This window comes from Tachyglossus aculeatus, chromosome 12 (genome assembly GCF_015852505.1).
Source record: "Tachyglossus aculeatus isolate mTacAcu1 chromosome 12, mTacAcu1.pri, whole genome shotgun sequence".
NCBI lineage: Eukaryota > Metazoa > Chordata > Mammalia > Monotremata > Tachyglossidae > Tachyglossus > Tachyglossus aculeatus.
Window position 1 is genome coordinate 24,022,592 of NC_052077.1, and position 17,576 is coordinate 24,040,167.

General features: G+C 41.2%; 1 protein-coding gene across 1 annotated transcript in view; it reads right to left on the reverse strand.

The window, feature by feature from the left end:
• Positions 1-10,419: 10,419 nt before the first annotated feature.
• Positions 10,420-17,576, reverse strand: part of DCHS2 (dachsous cadherin-related 2) — a 149,226-nt gene continuing 142,069 nt past the window's right edge. The window contains exons 19-20 of the mRNA XM_038755050.1: positions 16,223-16,361; positions 10,420-14,227 (exon numbers count right to left, since the gene is read on the reverse strand). Of these exons, the coding sequence (XP_038610978.1) occupies positions 11,655-14,227; positions 16,223-16,361 (2,712 nt within the window). The 3' untranslated portion in view covers positions 10,420-11,654. The remainder of the gene's footprint in view (positions 14,228-16,222; positions 16,362-17,576) is intronic.

The following is a 17,576-nucleotide window of genomic DNA, read 5'->3' on the forward strand; positions in this document are numbered from 1 at the left end:
GGAAATACCAGTCTCATCACCACTAGCCTCCTATAGTATGCCACACCACACTGTAAACAAACCGGGGTTTTCTTGCCCTCTTTTACTGGTAGTATTTGGTTTTTGTGGTTTACTCTGGGTTATAATCAGTGACAGTGCACTATTACTTGATTAAAGCCACCATACAGGCCTTTCTAGTCATCTAGATAAGACATAGATGTTTGGGGGGGAGATGCTAATTAGGGTCATGGGCTTGGCTACAGAATCATATTTAAGTATCAGGCAAAGTAAAATCTACTTGCATATTATATATCTAATTTGGCTTTAATTCTCCTTCACTGAGTCATGACCCTCTTCCCACTTGTTGTCCTTGAACGCTACTTCACTTTCTATGAAGTCAGAGAGGCTTCTCTTTAGTTAAAGAGAAGTAGGGTGTAGAGAGGAAGGAGAATAAACTTAATTATATGAATTATGAAAAATGAAAGGTAAAGGGGAGACCGTTTATTATAGGAATGACAGCATCATCGACACCTAAATTAAAAATCATCCTTAATGCTTTCATTCATTTCAGGATTTAATAATTGTGGTATTTGTTAATAATAATAATGGTATTTAAATGCTTACTATGAACTAAGCACTGGGGTGGGTACAAGCAAATTGGATTGGAGACAGTCCCTGTCCTACAAGGGGCTCACAGTCTTAATTCCCATTTTACAGGCAAGGTTACTGAGACCCAGAGAAGTGAAGCGACTTTCCCAACATCACCCAGCAGACAAGTGGCAGAGCCAGGATTAGAATCCATGCCCTTCTGATTCTCAGACCCATGCTCTATCCCCTGCACCATGCTGCTGTTGTACCTTTTCCTTCCCTTCATGTATGATTATCAATGATCATGCATACCCTCTGAAAGAACACAATAAAAATGGGAACCTGATCCCGAATTTATTAATTTATAAATACAAATAATTACAAAAAACAAAGATCAGATCCCCCTGTTTTGATGGTATGGGATCCATTAAAGATATAAGGAAGCAAATTGACTCCATTACATCAGCAAGAGATATTTTTGTGCTAGATTAGAAGAGGCAGAATAGGAAATGAAGAAACTGAAAAATAAAACCAAAAAGCCAAGATTAAAGACTAAGAAGAGATCTTTACTGAAATTAGAGGGCTTTAATGTTTTTCTCAGTATACAAGCTGACCCTATTCTTCGAAGACATAGGGCAATGATTGAGTTATAAACCTAGCAGATTAATGACTTAGACATTGTGGTAGAAGGTGAATCAGTTTTAGAAGCTAACGTGCCCGTGAGATAAAATACATGTGATCCCAAGAAGATTAATCAAGTCTTACTGAATCACTGCATCAAAGTACCTCTGCAACTATTTTCCCATTTCTAGTGAGAGAAATACATCAGCCTTTTAATAGTATGATGTTCAAAAATGCTCTGGGTTTTTAACCTCAAACTTCTCTCTTCCTCTCCATCTCAGATTGGCCTCAAGGTCGGGGCAGTTTTCTGCATTTACTGTGTGCAGAACAACGTACTAAGCTCTTGGGAGAATACAATATAACAATTAGTAGACATTCTCCCTGTCCACAAGGAGTTTACAGTTTAGAGGGGGAGGCAGGCATTAGAGTATATAATGGATATGAACATATGTGCTGTGGGGCTGAGGATGAGGTAAAGATAGAGAATAGAAGAGGATCCAGAACTGAGCCTTGAGGGACTCCCACATTTAGCGGGGTTTGAGGCAGAGGAAGAGCCGGCCAAAGAGACTGACAATGAACCACAGGGGTGAGGAAGACAGGGCAAAGGTTAGTACATTTAGTAATCCATCAATCAATCTGTCAATACCACTAATAATAATGATATCTGTTAAGTGCTGTGTGGCTTGGTGGAAAAGGCACAGGCTTGGGAGTTAGAGGTCATGGGCTGTAACCCTGGCTCCACCACTTGTCAGCTGTGTGACTGGGAAAGTCCTTTAACTTCTCTGTGCCTCAGTTACCTCATCAGTAAAATGGGGATTAAGACTGTGAGCCCCATGTGGGGCAACTTGATTACCTTGTATTCTACCCCTGCGCTTAGAACAGTGCTTGGCATATAGTAACCACTTAACAAATACCATTATTATTATTATTATTAAGTCCTGGAATAAATACTGGGGTAAAGACAAGATAATCAGGTCCTCACATGGGGCTCACAGTCTAAATAGGAGGGAGGACTGGTATTGAATCCTCATTTTGCAGAGGAGCAAACTGAGGCACAGAGAAGTTAAGAGCTTGCCCAAGGTACTCAGCAGGAAAATGGCAGAGCTGTGATTAGAACCCAGGTCCTTTGATTACTAGGCCCATGCTTTTTCCACAAAAAAATTCACAGCAGAGCACTGTCTTAGCACTTTGGAAAGTATAATAGAGTTGATAGCCTTGATCCCTGCCCACAAGGAACTTACAGTCTATAGGAGAAGACAATCATTAAAATAAATTACAGATGGGGAAATAATAGAAAATAAAGAGTATGTACATAGGGGCTGTGGTGCCTGGATGGGTATCCAAGTGCTTAAAGGGTAATAATAGTACGGTATTTCTATAGTGTTTACTATGTGCCATGTACTGTACTAAGCTTTGGGGTGGATACAAGTAAATTGGGCTGGACACAGTCCCTGTCCCGCATAGGGTTTACAGTCTTAATCCCCATTTTACAGATGAGATAACTGAGGCACAGAGAAGTAAAGTGATTCGCCCAAGGCCACACAGTGGACAGTGGTGGAGCCGGGATAAGAACCCATGAACTTCTGACTCCAGACCCGTGCTCTATCCACTCAAGTAGCATAGGTGAAGGTGGGTAGGGGAAATGAAAAGATCACAGGCACACCGATTAAAAAAAAAAAAAACCTCTTGTACAATAGATGTTTGTGAGAAGTGGAGAAGATGCTAGCCCCCAAAAACTATTTCTTTGCAAAATATCTTGTGAAACATTTTCTCAAAAATTCCCTAAGACTTTTGGATAACTAAATTTCTAATTCCAACATGACAAAGTGGGTCACAATTTAATCCTCTGCTATTTCTTCATGTTCCAACCCATGTTTTTGTTCCCAGCTTCTTTTCAGGGCATTATAGCTTTGACACCTTCAGTATATACTAAGAATTCCTACCTGAAGAAAGATTTTTCTGAAAATCCTTTTTTTTTTTTTGAAAGAAGGAAAGTGATTTAAGAAATTAGTCTTGGAAGATACTGAACAATAATAATTGCGGTATTTAAACACTCTGTGCCAAGCACTGTACTAAGTGTTGTTGCAAGTACAATATTATCAGGTCAGACACAGCCCATAATAATAATAATAATAATAATAATAATAGTGGTATTTTTAAGTGCTTACTATGTGCAAAGCACTGTTCTAAGCACTGGGGTAGATAAAAGGTAATCAGATTGTCCTACATGGGGCTCACAGTCATTCACTGACCAACTTTTTTATGATTCATTACAGAGGTTTCACTTATTTGGGATGAAAACTTGCTCAGACATCACAAAATCATTTTCACCTTAAGTAAAATTTATTTCATAATTATTAACAATAAATTATTGTTATTGTTCATAATTATTAATAAACTGATATTATTCTAGTGGTGATTAGCAATATTTATTAAAATAATGTAGAATACCTTTAAAATGTAATAATAATGCCCCACATGGGGCTCACAGTCTAAGAAGAATGGAGAATAGGTAGTAAATTCACATTTTACAGCTGTGGAAAGTGAGGCAAAGTTAAGTGATTTTTCCAAGGTTACACAGCAGGCAAGCAGCAGAGTCAGGATTAGAACCTGATTTCAAGGCCTGTGCTTTATCCAGAAGGCCATTCTGCTTCCCATTGCTTCCCATGCTTCAGTGAAGGTTTTCTCAAATTAAAAATTCATTTCATGAGCATCCTTAACAAGATCCCGCTAACAAATTGTGTGTATGTATGCACACAATGAATCTGTTTACCTGTTCCTTCTGTTACCTTTCCCCTTCTTCCTTATCCTGTGTCTCCTTCTATTTGAGGAAAATTGAAGGAAGGTGGATTTGAGCTCCTAAAGCACTTTATTCATTCACCCCCTATATCTTATCTTATTTCACTTGCAGGGAACGAGTAGTACACTAGGATAGGTGATAGATATATTCTCCTTCACATGCAGGGTGAGAATAGGATGCTAGGATAGTTGATATACCATCTTTCATACATAGGGTCAGAGTACTATGCTAGGATACCTGCATCTCTCTTCTCTGTCTCTGAAGTCCCTAACCTTGGCATTATCCTTGACCCTTCCCACTCTTTCCACCATCATGTTCACTCGGTAACAAAATCCTGTCAGATTTTTCTGCACATTTCCAGGGTCCACCACTTCCTCTCCATCTAAATGGCCACCATGCTGGTCCAGGAACCCAGCTTGACTACTGCTATATTAACCTGCTTCCCCCGTCTCCAGTCCATACTTCACTTTACTGCTCTTACCGTTGTACTAAAACGCTATTCTGCACACATCTCCCTACTCCTCAAAGACTTCCAGTGGTTTCCTCTTGCATCAAACAAAAACTTCCGCCCATTGGCTATAAGCCACTCAAATCAACTCTCTCTTATTTATCCATTCTCTTCTCCCATTATATACAGTTTTCTCCCTTCTTTCCTTATGGTGCCTCATTCTTATCTTTCCCACCACTGACAACTTGCTCAGGGACACTCCCTGCCAGGGACTTTCTCCTGTTTTGCATTCACCAGATCATCACCCCCCCCCATCTTCCAAGCCCTTCTGAAATCAAATCTCCTCCAGGAAGCCTTCTCCAATTAATTTCTAATTCCTCCAGGCTGAATCCCCCATAACTGCCACTTTCATCATGTCTGTGCCTCCTACACATCTATTGGCTTTCAAGGCAGTTACTCTGGCAATTGTCTACTGATCAATGGTGCTGTGGCACAGCATTGGAAATATGTTGCAGTCACTTTGGCCATAAATGACTGCCAGAGACGAGAGTGCGAGAGGTGCCAGATAAACTATAAGCACTATAATCAATTCCTTCTTGAAGGTTCTTGTTCATGACTGGACCAAGGTTCAGCCACCCTTTATGACAGGAAATCCTGTCAGCATCACACAAGTGAGAAACAAGAGAATCGAGGATGAGTAGCGTAAATGAAAATGCAGTAAGAAAAATAAGGGAGCATTGCATTCTTGGGTTAGTGAGGCAGTGGGGTGATGAGGGCAGCTGGCTGGGCATGGATAGAGGGCCTGATCATTATGAGGGACAGAGAAAAGGAAGAACAGTAGAGGTAAGGAAAAAGGAACAGACTCGGTGACAAGGAAGAAAAGGTACACGGAGGAAGAAGAAAGGGGCAGAAAGAAAGTAAACACTAAAACAGGGAATAAAAGGATAAAACCTGCATCCATTAACTAATCCAGGAAGAGAATGGCAATTTTGTTGATGTGTAAGTATATAAAGTTTTGAGAAAAGACCAACAGACATCATTCTGGAAATTCCCCATTTTTATGGTTTATTGTACCAAGTATTTTCTTATTGTACCAAATATTTTCTTAGAATTCTTCCCCCATGGTGAGGTCTGGAGAAAATCCTTCTGTTTTACTCCTATTCCTGCTCGTTGGGAACTATGTGTCATACCCACATAGTCACTGACACTCGTTCTCATGCAAATACACGCATACACACAAATATTCACACATTCATATGTTTAATGATCATTAAGAGTAGAAGTGGAGATCAAATTCTTGCCCTCTGGGTTCACTATCTAACACGAGAATATACTGTTCAGGCCTCCAATTAAAATAGTTCTTACTCATCTCAGGGATGGACTTGTGCATCTGGTATTTATTTAAGCTTTTTTTTCTCAATTACTCACTTCACAGTTTTTGTTTAGCAAGCCCATTGGGTGAAATGAGAAAAGTACAGTGCATTGATCCAGAGCAGTAGGAAGTGCTAAACAATCACTAACACACTATCATGGCCTCCTTTTCCCAAACATGTTTTGAGCCAAATTCTTCCTGGATTTGGTTAGTAGTTGCAGTAGTAGAAGTAGCATTTTTAAGGGTCCACCTGGGCAGACCATTTTCCTAAGCACTTAGGAAATACAGAATATACTAACTGACACATTTTATGCCTACAAGGACCTCACACACTAAAGAGGGAGACAAAACAGAAAACATTTACAATTAGAATGGTTCCAATAAATTGAGTGGATATAAGTGCATGAGAGCTAAGGAGGGTGTGAATAAATGCATAAATGCTAGAGATGGCTAAAGGGAAATAAATGAGGGAAAGCTTATTAGAGGAGGTGGGATTTTAGGAGGGATTTTGATGTGTGGAGGGAGTTCTGGATGGGGGAAGAGAGCAAGCAAAAGGATGGATGTGGGAAGAGTCAAGAGGAGGTACAGCTAGAGCACTGGCTTTGGAGGAGCAAAGACAGTGAGTTGTGGATAGCAGGTCTAGGGAGTGGGTAGTTAAGGTGGGCCCAGATGGTGAAAAGCCTTGTAGCCCATTGTGAATTTTCATTTGATGCAGAGATCCGTGGAATAAGTGGAGGGTTTGAGGAGCATCGTGAGCTGAGCAGCAGGAGGAGGATCTGAGCATCAGGGTATCGTATGGATTGGAGGCTGGAAACCAGGAAACTGGAGAGGAAGCTAATGCAAGACCGGTGCTTTTACCAGGCTGGAGGCGGTTTGGTCGGATAGGAAGGGGGGAATCCAGGAGATGTGCAGGGATAAGCGGTAGGATTTAGCAATTGACAATGTGAGAGTTGAATATAGGTGAGGAGCCGACAATGACAGCAAAGCTGCAGGCTTTTGGGATGAAGAGGATGGTGGTATGGTCATGGTGTTCCCTGCGATGGGAAAATAAAGGGAAGGAATGGGCTATGGGGATCCTCCCCCCGAGACTTTGTATACACATTTGGCCCCTTCAGCCCTTGTAGATTTTAAAGTGCTTATGTTGGACTTCAATTGTGATTCCCAAGTTTGAAATCATAGGTGCACGTGTGCAAGTGCACACTCTTTCTCTCTTTCTCTGTCTCACTCCATAGTCCCTAACTGGCTTCTGGCACCAGCATTTATAAAATGAAACATCACATTAAAATAGTTCCAAGAATGGATTTGGTAGAGTTGCTGTAGTAACAAAATTAATCTAAGGGTATATAGTCAAAGAAAGAATACGTTGGTATTTGGCTTAAACTGGCTTCTCTCAACACCACAAAAACATGATTAAGTGAGTTTAGCCTTCCTCCAGGCCAAACTGGCCCCAATAGACCCATTAGCAGGAAGTTATAAGAGGGCAGCTTTAAAGCTCTGGGCTATTAATCATCATAGTTCCTTTGGGGAGTGGGGGGACGGTGGTTGCAGGTGGGGGCAGAGAAGCTGAGGGGGAAGAAAAGAGGAAGCGGGTTAACCTTAGCCTTCTTTTCCTGAGCCTAAACAATTCCAATTCCTTTAGCCTTTCAGTATAAGACCTCTGCATTTTGGATGGAATGAGAAGCTATGGGAATTCCCAAATTTATTTCTCCACTGATTGAAAACACCAGCCTTCTCTTTCACATTTTAGATTCCATTTAATCCTAATCAAAATGCCATGCTGAGCCAAACTAGTTTTGCAGTGAAGATGCCATTCACCATCACCGGCCCTGTTCCTCATGTACGTGGATTAGCAATGCCATGAATCCATGGCCTATATTGCCTTCCTAGTTTGGAATGATCATCTCGAGCTTCTCTTGACCTCGATATAGTTCTCTCCCTTGTGTAAGTGTGTGTTTGTTGGCAACACTAGAAAAATGGACAAGAAATTATAGCCTTGTGTTGTTTTTGTTTTTTGGGGGGGTTTGCCAAAGAGAAGTTTAATAAGATATATGCCTAAAGAAAAGAAGTCTTTAACAGAGGAATTGATATTTCTCCAAAATAAGGAAAGTACAGCTAAAATAGTGAGCTGGTTAGAAAAATATAACTCCTGCCTTTGACTAGAGATATACACTAAGTATGCAAACATGTAGGTAGCCAGTTGTTTATAGTTCATTTTAATATAGCCTTTATAACTACTAAGTGGTCAAATCCCAAAGGTACACATTTTTTTTTCTTTATTAGCCCAGGAATCTACTTGGATGCCAATTTAATGATTACTACTAGCCCATTTGGTCCTGATTTACGCCAGTATTTTTCAGGCTGCCAACAAGCAAATCCAGAATTTCAGAGGGCCAAAATTCCACAAGAGACAACTGTCTTTTATAGCTTATGAATTTAGGGCTTAATATGATTTTCTACTAACAGGTTTTGTACCCCCTCCAAAGTGTTAAAACCGGTGTGCTGATCGACAAAGTGACACAGAACACATGAGGCAAGTTGATATTGAACTTAAGGAAAACTACAAATTATGTTGTTTACTTAGGAAAAAAAAAACACTCCAAGTTGAAAAGGCTGACACATGATTTATTACAGATACTTAACTCACATTATTCACATTTCTAGCCTTCTACTGCACTTGAATCCTCTCTCTACTAGTATTCTTGCTGCTTGGCATGGTATTAGTAAATCTATCAATTAGACAAGTTGGAATTACACATTACAGATTTCCAGTGCTATCTAGCATCTACTCCTCTTTCAAAACCTCTACAGGAAATGTAGAATCTTGTCCAGCATGGATAATAAATCATGAAAAAGTAGAAATAATGCTTAGAGTATCAAGTATATGAGACGAGGGGTGAGAGATGTCCATTTTCATCAGGAAATGAAGGGTAATGCTTGACAAAATAACAAATGTTAGAACAAACGTCTCTAACCAATTTCAAAAAACCTTACACTTTTCCCTTTGGTATGCTCAAACGTTCCTTTAAATCAATCAGTGATGTTTGTTGCGTCCCACAAAATTTAAGACTAGGGAATGGTTACAAGAGGTGGTTGAAGGTCTCCTTCCAGAAAGATGGTTTAGATTAGGAGATGGGCACGGCTCTGACAGTTCAGGCACAGGGCCTGCCTAGGGGATGTGGGGATTGAGGGAATAAGTACTTGGATTGATTGATGGATTAGGTCCCTGACACCTGCGGGATTCATGCTTTTTTCTATATCACTGAGAATCATATTCTAACACTGTCTTATAGTGGAGCTTTACAATTCTGTTTCGCCTTTAGGATTCAAATAAATTCTATATTCACGGCCCCAAGGAATGTCACCTTGGCTCATGGCCAAGCAACCCTCACTTCTCCCAGCCTGTGAACTCTTCACAGAAGTGGCCCTGTGGTGCCCATTTTGGGAGGCAGTCCTTAACTGCTTTGTTGAATGCAGAGTCATGTTCTGATCTGCTTTGCTAGATCAATCAATCACATTTACTGAGCGCACATGGCATGCAGAGCATTGTACTATGCACTTGGGAGGGTACAATACAATAGTGTAACAGAGTTGGTAGACATGTTCCCTGCCCACAACAAGCTTTTGCTACAAACAACTTCTTTAAAGTGTTTAGAATACCCAATCTTCTAGTGGCTGTATATTGGATCTAGTGGATCATTATTATCCAGGATTGGGCAAGGAAATGAGAATAATACTCCATTTTACAGGTAAGGAACCTGGAGTGATTAACTACCTAATATCTCTTCTCAAGTAAATAGTGGCACCAAGGGAGGAATTTATGGAACTTGGAGTCTTCATCTGTTGCTTAGAGCAATTTAGCCTTCCTGTCACAAGCAACAGTAAAAGATACTTTGCTAGCACTAACAGAAAACAACCCAGTGTGTCTAACAAACCGATGTGGTTAACTTCTTAAGTGGTCAGTTCTGTACTTATAGTTCCTCAAGCAGTGCTTTTCAATCACTCTGTGCTGGTATCATTAAGATAGTACTTGGTCTCAGTCCTATACCAGCCAAAGTTTTCAAGTGGAAGAGAAAAACAGCTAAGAGACTGATAGAATGTACAGGGACATAAAACAACAGTAAAAGGTACATGACCTTTTTACAACAAAGGCAAACAAGCCCTAAAGGGGAGGTCACAAAGTATCACAAGTTGAGAAGCAATGTTTTAGATTGAACTTTCTGAATTCCAAATAACTGAGCTCAGATATCATGGTGCTGTGACTTTTGAACCACTATCCACTTCTTAACAAAGGGACTATGCTCTGGGCTGATCACATGACATAGTACTGAAAGTAGAATAATTAAAATTGATCATTTAACACTGAACCTCTACTGATTTCCAGTAATGATTGCTGAACCCAGTACTGACGAATTGGACACAATTGTAGCAAGCTCTCAACTGCTTCATCCAGTGCATGCTGAAACTTTAAAAGGACCAAGATGCTAGACCATAAACAGACGAAAGGAATGATTTGAAGGTAAATTTCTTTTAGTAGAAAAAGTTTTCAAAAGTTTTAATTTTAAAAAATGCCATTACATTAATCTAGGTATTCAATGATATGGATAGCAAATAAACAGAGTCTTACATTTATTTTTAATGGGCATATATTTTCTACTGATTCATTGTACAACATTATTATTTGTATTTTTTTTTTATCAAAAGCAACCTTTTAAAAGAAAAAAATAATTGAATTAATGAATTTCCATAAATTAATTTTGAAGCTTCAATATATTTACATGTGCCCTGTGTCCAGGCCAAAAAAAAAAAAAAGAGGAAACATATTTTGCTCTCACTGGAAATAGGCCCAAGAAAGCATGTTTTGAAACTCTGTGAGGTGGGAACCCTATTGTTCCCAAGTATTCTCAAACACAGTTTGGGTCCAGACTTTACAGTCTTGATCACTCAACAGACAATTGTTTCCCAACTCTTTCCTGATTTTTCTTGGCACCACCATATATCTAATTCCATTCTTCTTTTCTCATTATCTTTCCCTTAGAAAGGACATAATTCTCGAGAGAGGCCTCCAACAGCAAGCTGATATAGAGAAAGGATCCAGAAATTAGTTTACTCATGGGGGTAAGTCTCTTATTATGGAAACTAAATTTGAAAGAGGCAGGGATTACCAAAATTTTACTAAACTCATTTTTTCTTTTTACCTAACTTGTACTTTTCAGTATCCAGTTTTACTTTAAAACCAATTTTAAATTTTATTAATTGATTCACTAGTATTTATTGGGTGCCTACTGGATGCAAGAGCACCGAACTAGGTCCTTGCCATCAATCGTTATTATTTATTTAGTGCTTACTGTGGGACAGAGCTATGTACTCAATGCTTGGTAAACATGATCCTTGTCTGCAAGGACCTTACAATCTAATGAGGGTCTTAATGGAGGCAGTGGAGACTGTCATTGAGAGTGATGTGCTGGAATGGACCTATAGAGCCCTGCATTTTGTTTCTACCTTAAATTATTTGGCAATCACTTTTGCCTGTTCAGAAAGACCCTTTTCCATTCTGAAAGCCAGTAGTTTCGGACAGGGCAGCACTTTTCAGAAAACATCAGTGTGGGAGCGAAAAATAAAAATTAGGAAAGATGCATCTTCTCCCTATGGGGGAAAGATTTTACAGAATACAGTAAGGTTGCAATAAAAACTCAAGACTAAGATATGTCACCCTTTCTTATGTAAAAATTAAATCAACCCTGATGAACTAACTTGGGAATCCTATACTTTGTTCATTCATCAATGGCCAACAGTGTTTTATTGTGCGCAGTGTCCCGTTCATGTCTTATAATATTTCTGATTGAATTTTAAGTTTCGGGGCCATGAGATGAACCACTTGAATGGGCTCCAAACAGACTCATATCTGGTAATATTGGTGATGCTGTAGGAGTCTGCATGGTCAGCAAAGAGACTGACGGAGAGAAACTGGGTGTCATTGCTGACAGCAGATAGTCACGATGCTGGACCAGGGGTGAACGAGGGTATTTTTGGAATGTTTTCCCTAGGGTTAGAGTTGGCATATGTGGTGGAACTGCCCTTATGTCAGGCTGGGCAACAGATGTTATTAGGGGAGCAGGGAAGATAAAGGATTTCTTCTCCTTTAGAAAACCAGGCACCTGCAAATGTTCATCCTCCAGCTTGGCAATATCACCGAACACGGAGGCGAGAGGCTGAAACCGAGGTTCCCAGCTAAGGAGGTAATCCCAGTTATAGCTCCCTCTCAGATCCTCGTCAGAAGCTACAACCATGGCCAGAGTGCCATCTCGTGCGTCTTGAACCCTTGGGATAAAGAGACAATCTCTCCTGCCATCCACCAAGATATATTTTTCCTTCAACCCTCTGCTGCAAGAAGAATTGGTTGTACAGTCTTCACCGTCCCCTCTGAAGGCACGGACACTTTCAACAGTGTCAGTAGTGCGCACCACATCCATTTCCTCAGACTGGCATGAGAACCAGTCCGAGTCCCGGGGGATTCCCGAGTCTGGCACCCGAGACCCTCGTTCACTTAGCACTGAACTGGCGCCTTTTCGGCATGGGTGCCCATTTATTGTCTTGATTTCTTCATCTGCAGTGGTCTCTCCTTCAGTGGAACCATGACCACTTGAGCTCGAGTGCCTGCATGGATTACTCAGATGCTTTGTCTCTCTGGTGTCCACTAAACTCATCCATTCTGATGCCGAACCCAAGGGAAGCAAACTGTTGTTGCGCTCTCGGAATTTCTGGGGACCTTTCGGACCATTAATGTCAACAGTGAGGCTCGAATCAATAGCTGGAGGAGATGGTGCCCTTTTTTTCGCACGGGAATTCGTCACATATTTTTGCCTGAATCTCCAAATTAGTGCAATGAAACTGATGGTCAACAAGAGGAATACTACAGAAGAGATCATAAGGCTAATAGAAAGGCTATTTGCTGTCATTGTCCAGTAGCTCTCTGGAGACGAAGGTACATTCACAAGAATTTTACAGGTAGTAGACTTAGAGTTTGGCTTGGGGCTGTGTGCTAGGACAATCAATTCAATAGTTTCATCTTTCTTGAGGGTTTTCCTGAGGGGGAGGAGCCCAGTTACATAAATGTTTCCATTGGTTTCATTCACAGAAAAGAATTGAGAAGGCACGTCAAGGAAATAAAGGACAATGCCGTCTTCACCAGCATCGGCATCAGATGCTGCCACCTTGCCAACAATGTGTCCTATTTCAGTGACCTGTGGGAGATGAAAATGATACTCATCTTGGGTGAAAACAGGTTCGAATTCATCTGCCCCTTCGATATCCACTTGAACTGTTAAGGTAGCTGTTGAGGCACCTTTGTCTTTGGCCTGAACTACGAAACAATAGTGGCTCTGACTTTCATAGTCGAGTATTTGCCTTGCCCGGACTTCTCCCGTTAATGGGTCAATACTGAACATTTCATGATCGTGAGGCACACCAGGATCCTGCATACAGGAAGACTGAATGGAATAAGTCAGATGTCCATAAGGGCCTGTGTCAAAATCCAAGGCATTAATTGTGCACACAGTGAAAAAACTGGGCAGGTTTTCATAAACAACAGACTTCAAGATGGGGAGCACAAACTGCGGAGCGTGATCATTATCATCCAGAACACTGACAAAGATAACTGAGAAAGCAACATTTTTTGAGCCTTCATCTGAAGCTTGCAGGGTCAGAGTGAATTTGGTGGTTTCCTCATAATCTAGAGATTTAATCAAATCTACAGCTCCCGTTTTTTCATCTAAATGGAAATGGCCCTTTTCATTTCCAGAGATTAATGTGTAGGTGACTTCACCGTTGGGTCCTGAGTCACAATCATTTGCCGAGATGACTGCGATAGGACTCCCCGGGAGAATATTTTCTCTGATGTGGACATGATGTTCTGGAGTGCGGAATACAGGTGGATTATCATTAGTATCAAGTACACTTATCACTACGGTAGCTGTGGCGGTCAATGGAGGGTGGCCACAGTCAGATGCTAGAATGACAAGGCGATGGCTTGGAGCAGTCTCTCGGTCCAGAGTCCGACTCAGCACAAGGTGACCCACCTTTTTAAAAGAATATTCTGACTGGACAGTTCTCGTTTCCACAAGGAATTGGTTCTGGGTATTGCCATGGAAAATAGAATAGTCAACATCTGTGTTCTCACGGGTCCAGTCATGGTCAATAGCTGAAAATGTGGCAAGGAGGCTTCCGATGACAGCATCTTCACTCACACTGAAATTATAATGTGCCGCTGTGAACACTGGGGCATAATTGTTTACATCTTTAATATCTATGATCACTAAAGTTATGGCTGTCAAAGCAGGGATTCCATTGTCTCTAGCTTCTATGAGACACTGAAATGATTTTTTTTCAAGATGCATATCAGTCTTGGCAGTAAATATTGAGCCTGAAAAATAAGAAGAAACACTAAGAATTTACATTCAGGTGTTCAATGCTAACACAACACTCAGCTAACATCCTCCATAATAATTTCTGGATTTCCCTTTGCCATCTCCCAACTGGATTACTGCATTAGTTTCTGAGCCTCCACCTTCTCCCCTTTTCAGAATAACCCATGCCCTTCATCCCAGGTCACCTTCCTAATATGAAATTCAGAACCCACTACACCAGTCTCAAAAATAAATGTGACCTTTGTCTTCCAGACTCGACACTAGCTGCATTCTCCGTATTTTGCTCCTCTCTTCTCCCACTACACTCCAGCTTGCACTCTTTGCTCCTCCCAGGCTCACCTTCTCCTGCCTCCTACCCATTTGTGCACGCCCTTTCCTCCATCTGGAACTCTTCCTCCCCACCTCAATCCGTAAAACAATTCTCCCCACTTTTAAAATCCTCCTATTAAAAAAACCAACACCTACAGGGTGCACTTTCCACCACCCCAGATTGCATCAAAAGTAAGGTTTGGGGAAAATCAGTTTGCTTGAGGTGTCAAATTACCTTGGACCAGAAAGGTATACGTCTACTATGTTGTACCCAATAAATTCATTCAATCATATTTACTGAGCACTTACTGTGTGCAGAGAACTGTACTAAGTGCTTATACTACCAATTGATTGATTCTATAAATAGTTGTCCTCCCTACTCAAACAAGATGCCACTAATAGTGAAATGCAGCTGGGGTGTATGAGTCATTGGAGAGTCTTGGTGACAGTGTGCACACAGTTATCACTTTGTTGTGCTTTCATGTTTAATGTATGCAGGGCTTGAATATACTTTCTCTTTTGACTCCATCCAATTCTTAAGGTGCTTTAGCTCAAAAAGAGACACACTTTTCTTGATTGAGGTATGACATGTTGGTCAATACTTGGCAAATGACTCCTATATTCCAGAATGGAAAATGGAAATGAGGGGAGCCTGGTGCTTTGGCCCAAAAGTGAAGGTAAAGAAAAGCCTTCAGCCGCGGTAGTGCCTGTTATTCAATTTCAATATAAAGTTCATTACCTTGGCTTCATCATGTGTGTATGTAAACTTGTTGTGGGCAGGGAATGTGCCTGTGTTACATTGTATTCTCTCATGTGCTTAGTACAGTGCTCTGAACACAGTAAGCATTCAATAGATACAACTGAATGAAGTGTGTGTGTGTAGCTGTCCTTTTTATTGAAGAAATTTAGCACTGATGGTGAAACTGACCTGTGAGAAGATGTGTAGGTGAAAAGGTCATGTGGAACCCACAGGCTGGTTTCATTAAACACACAAAAAGGCTATCTCTTATTGTGTTCTTATGTTTATTGTTGGTAGTGCCTAGTGCTGTTTTCTCTTTCACTCACTTGTCTTGTGTACCTTATAAGGCTTTTTCTTGAAAACAGGAACTCCTTTCTGATAGAAATAGGCTATTCTGGTCCCAGGTTTCAGATGGACTGTAGCACTGCCTGAGGCCTTAAAATATTTCCTCTTCCTTCCTTGCTTTTGGTGTTCCAATTTTAGCGCTCCATGCAGCAGCTACTTAGTGTCCTGCTATCATTCATTCTCCTTAAAAGTCACATTCAGCAAATCTGTGTCAAACTGAGGAATAACCTCCATTTCAGGAGACTATATCTGACTATATCCCAGAGCTTCATCATTTGTGAATTAAAGAGGTATATAAAAATAGAGAGACCTGGGCTGATTGCTAGAATTCTACTTGATAGGCTGGATTAACAGAACTACAGCCTTGGGGACCATTGTCTCCTCACACTCATGACCATTCAATCACTCTTTTGTTTATTACCCTTCAGCCTCAGCTGTAAATAAAGGCCAGCTGATTCTTGGATTTCCCTTTTGCTTCCTCTCACTTGTGAATAAACAAGAGGATGGCATCTCTATTTCAGTAACCAATACCTTTCAGGAAAATGCACCTGAATGTGCTGTTCAGTAATGCAAAATTTGGCTCTTGAATTCTACTCACCATTCTTAAGATCAATAGAAAATTCTTCACAGGAGGAAATGATTTTATAGGAAATTACTCCACTTCTGCCCAAGTCTCTGTCGGTGGCAGACACAGCCAAGACAAAGGATCCCACAGGTGTCAATTCAGGTATTGTGACCTGAGTTAAAAAAGGAGAAACAAGAGCTTGAAAGACGATTTGTTGTAATAACTAATGCTCGTTTTGTGGGGCAGAATCTAGTCACGGGGGTGTTTTGTTCTGATACTGAAAACTGAAGAAATGCCTTATTTAGAAAAGGGATGGCTTTCTTGATTTTCTTTAACTGGAACAGTTTTACAAATTTTGGCTATTAAAAACGTATCAGACAAATTCCAGGATTCAGAGAGAATTTATCCTTTTGAGATTTCATTTGACTAAGATGCTTGAAAAATATCTCAAAACAACTCCAAGAGTTTCATGATATTCAATATTTCTTACTGGAAGAAAATGCGAATGGAAATAAGTCCAAATATGTCCAAGACTGAACTCCTTATCTTCCCTCCCAAACCCTGCCCTCTCCCTGACATTCCCATCACTGTAGACGGCACTACCATCCTTCCCATCTCACAAGCCCGCAACCTTGGTGCCATCCTCGACTCTGCTCTCTCGTTCACCCCTCACATCCATTCCGTCACCAAAACCTGCCGGTCTCACCTCCGCAACATCGCCAAGATCCGCCCTTTCCTCTCCATCCAAGCTGCTACCCTGCTCATTCAAGCTCTCATCCTATCCTGACTGGATTACCGCATCAGCCTCCTCTCTGATCTCCCATCCTCCTGCCTCCCCCAACTTCAGTCTATACTTCACGCCGCTGCCCGGATCATCTTTGTGCAGAAACGCTCTGGGCATGTAACTCCCCTCCTCAAAAATCTCCAGTGGCTACCAGTCAACCAATGCATCAGGCAAAAACTCCTCACTCTCGGCTTCAAGGCTGTCCATCACCTCGCCCCTTCCTACCTCACCTCCCTTCTCTCCTTCTCCAGCCCAGCCCACACCCTCCGCTCCTCTGCCACTAACCTCCGCACTGTGCCTCGTTCTCGCCTGTCCCACCATCAACCCCCAGCCCACATCCTCCCCCTGGCCTGGAATGCCATCCCTCCGCACATCCGCCAAGCTAGCTCTCTTCCTCCCTTCAAAGCCCTACTGAGAGTTCACCTCCTCCAGGAGGCCTTCCCAGACTGAGCCCCCTCCTTCCTCTCCCACTCCCCATCCCCCCCACGCTCCCTCCTTCCCCTCCCCACAGCACCTGTATATACGTTTGTACAGATTTATTACTCTATTTTACTTGTACATATTTACTATTCTATTTATTTTAATTTGTTAATATGTTTTGTT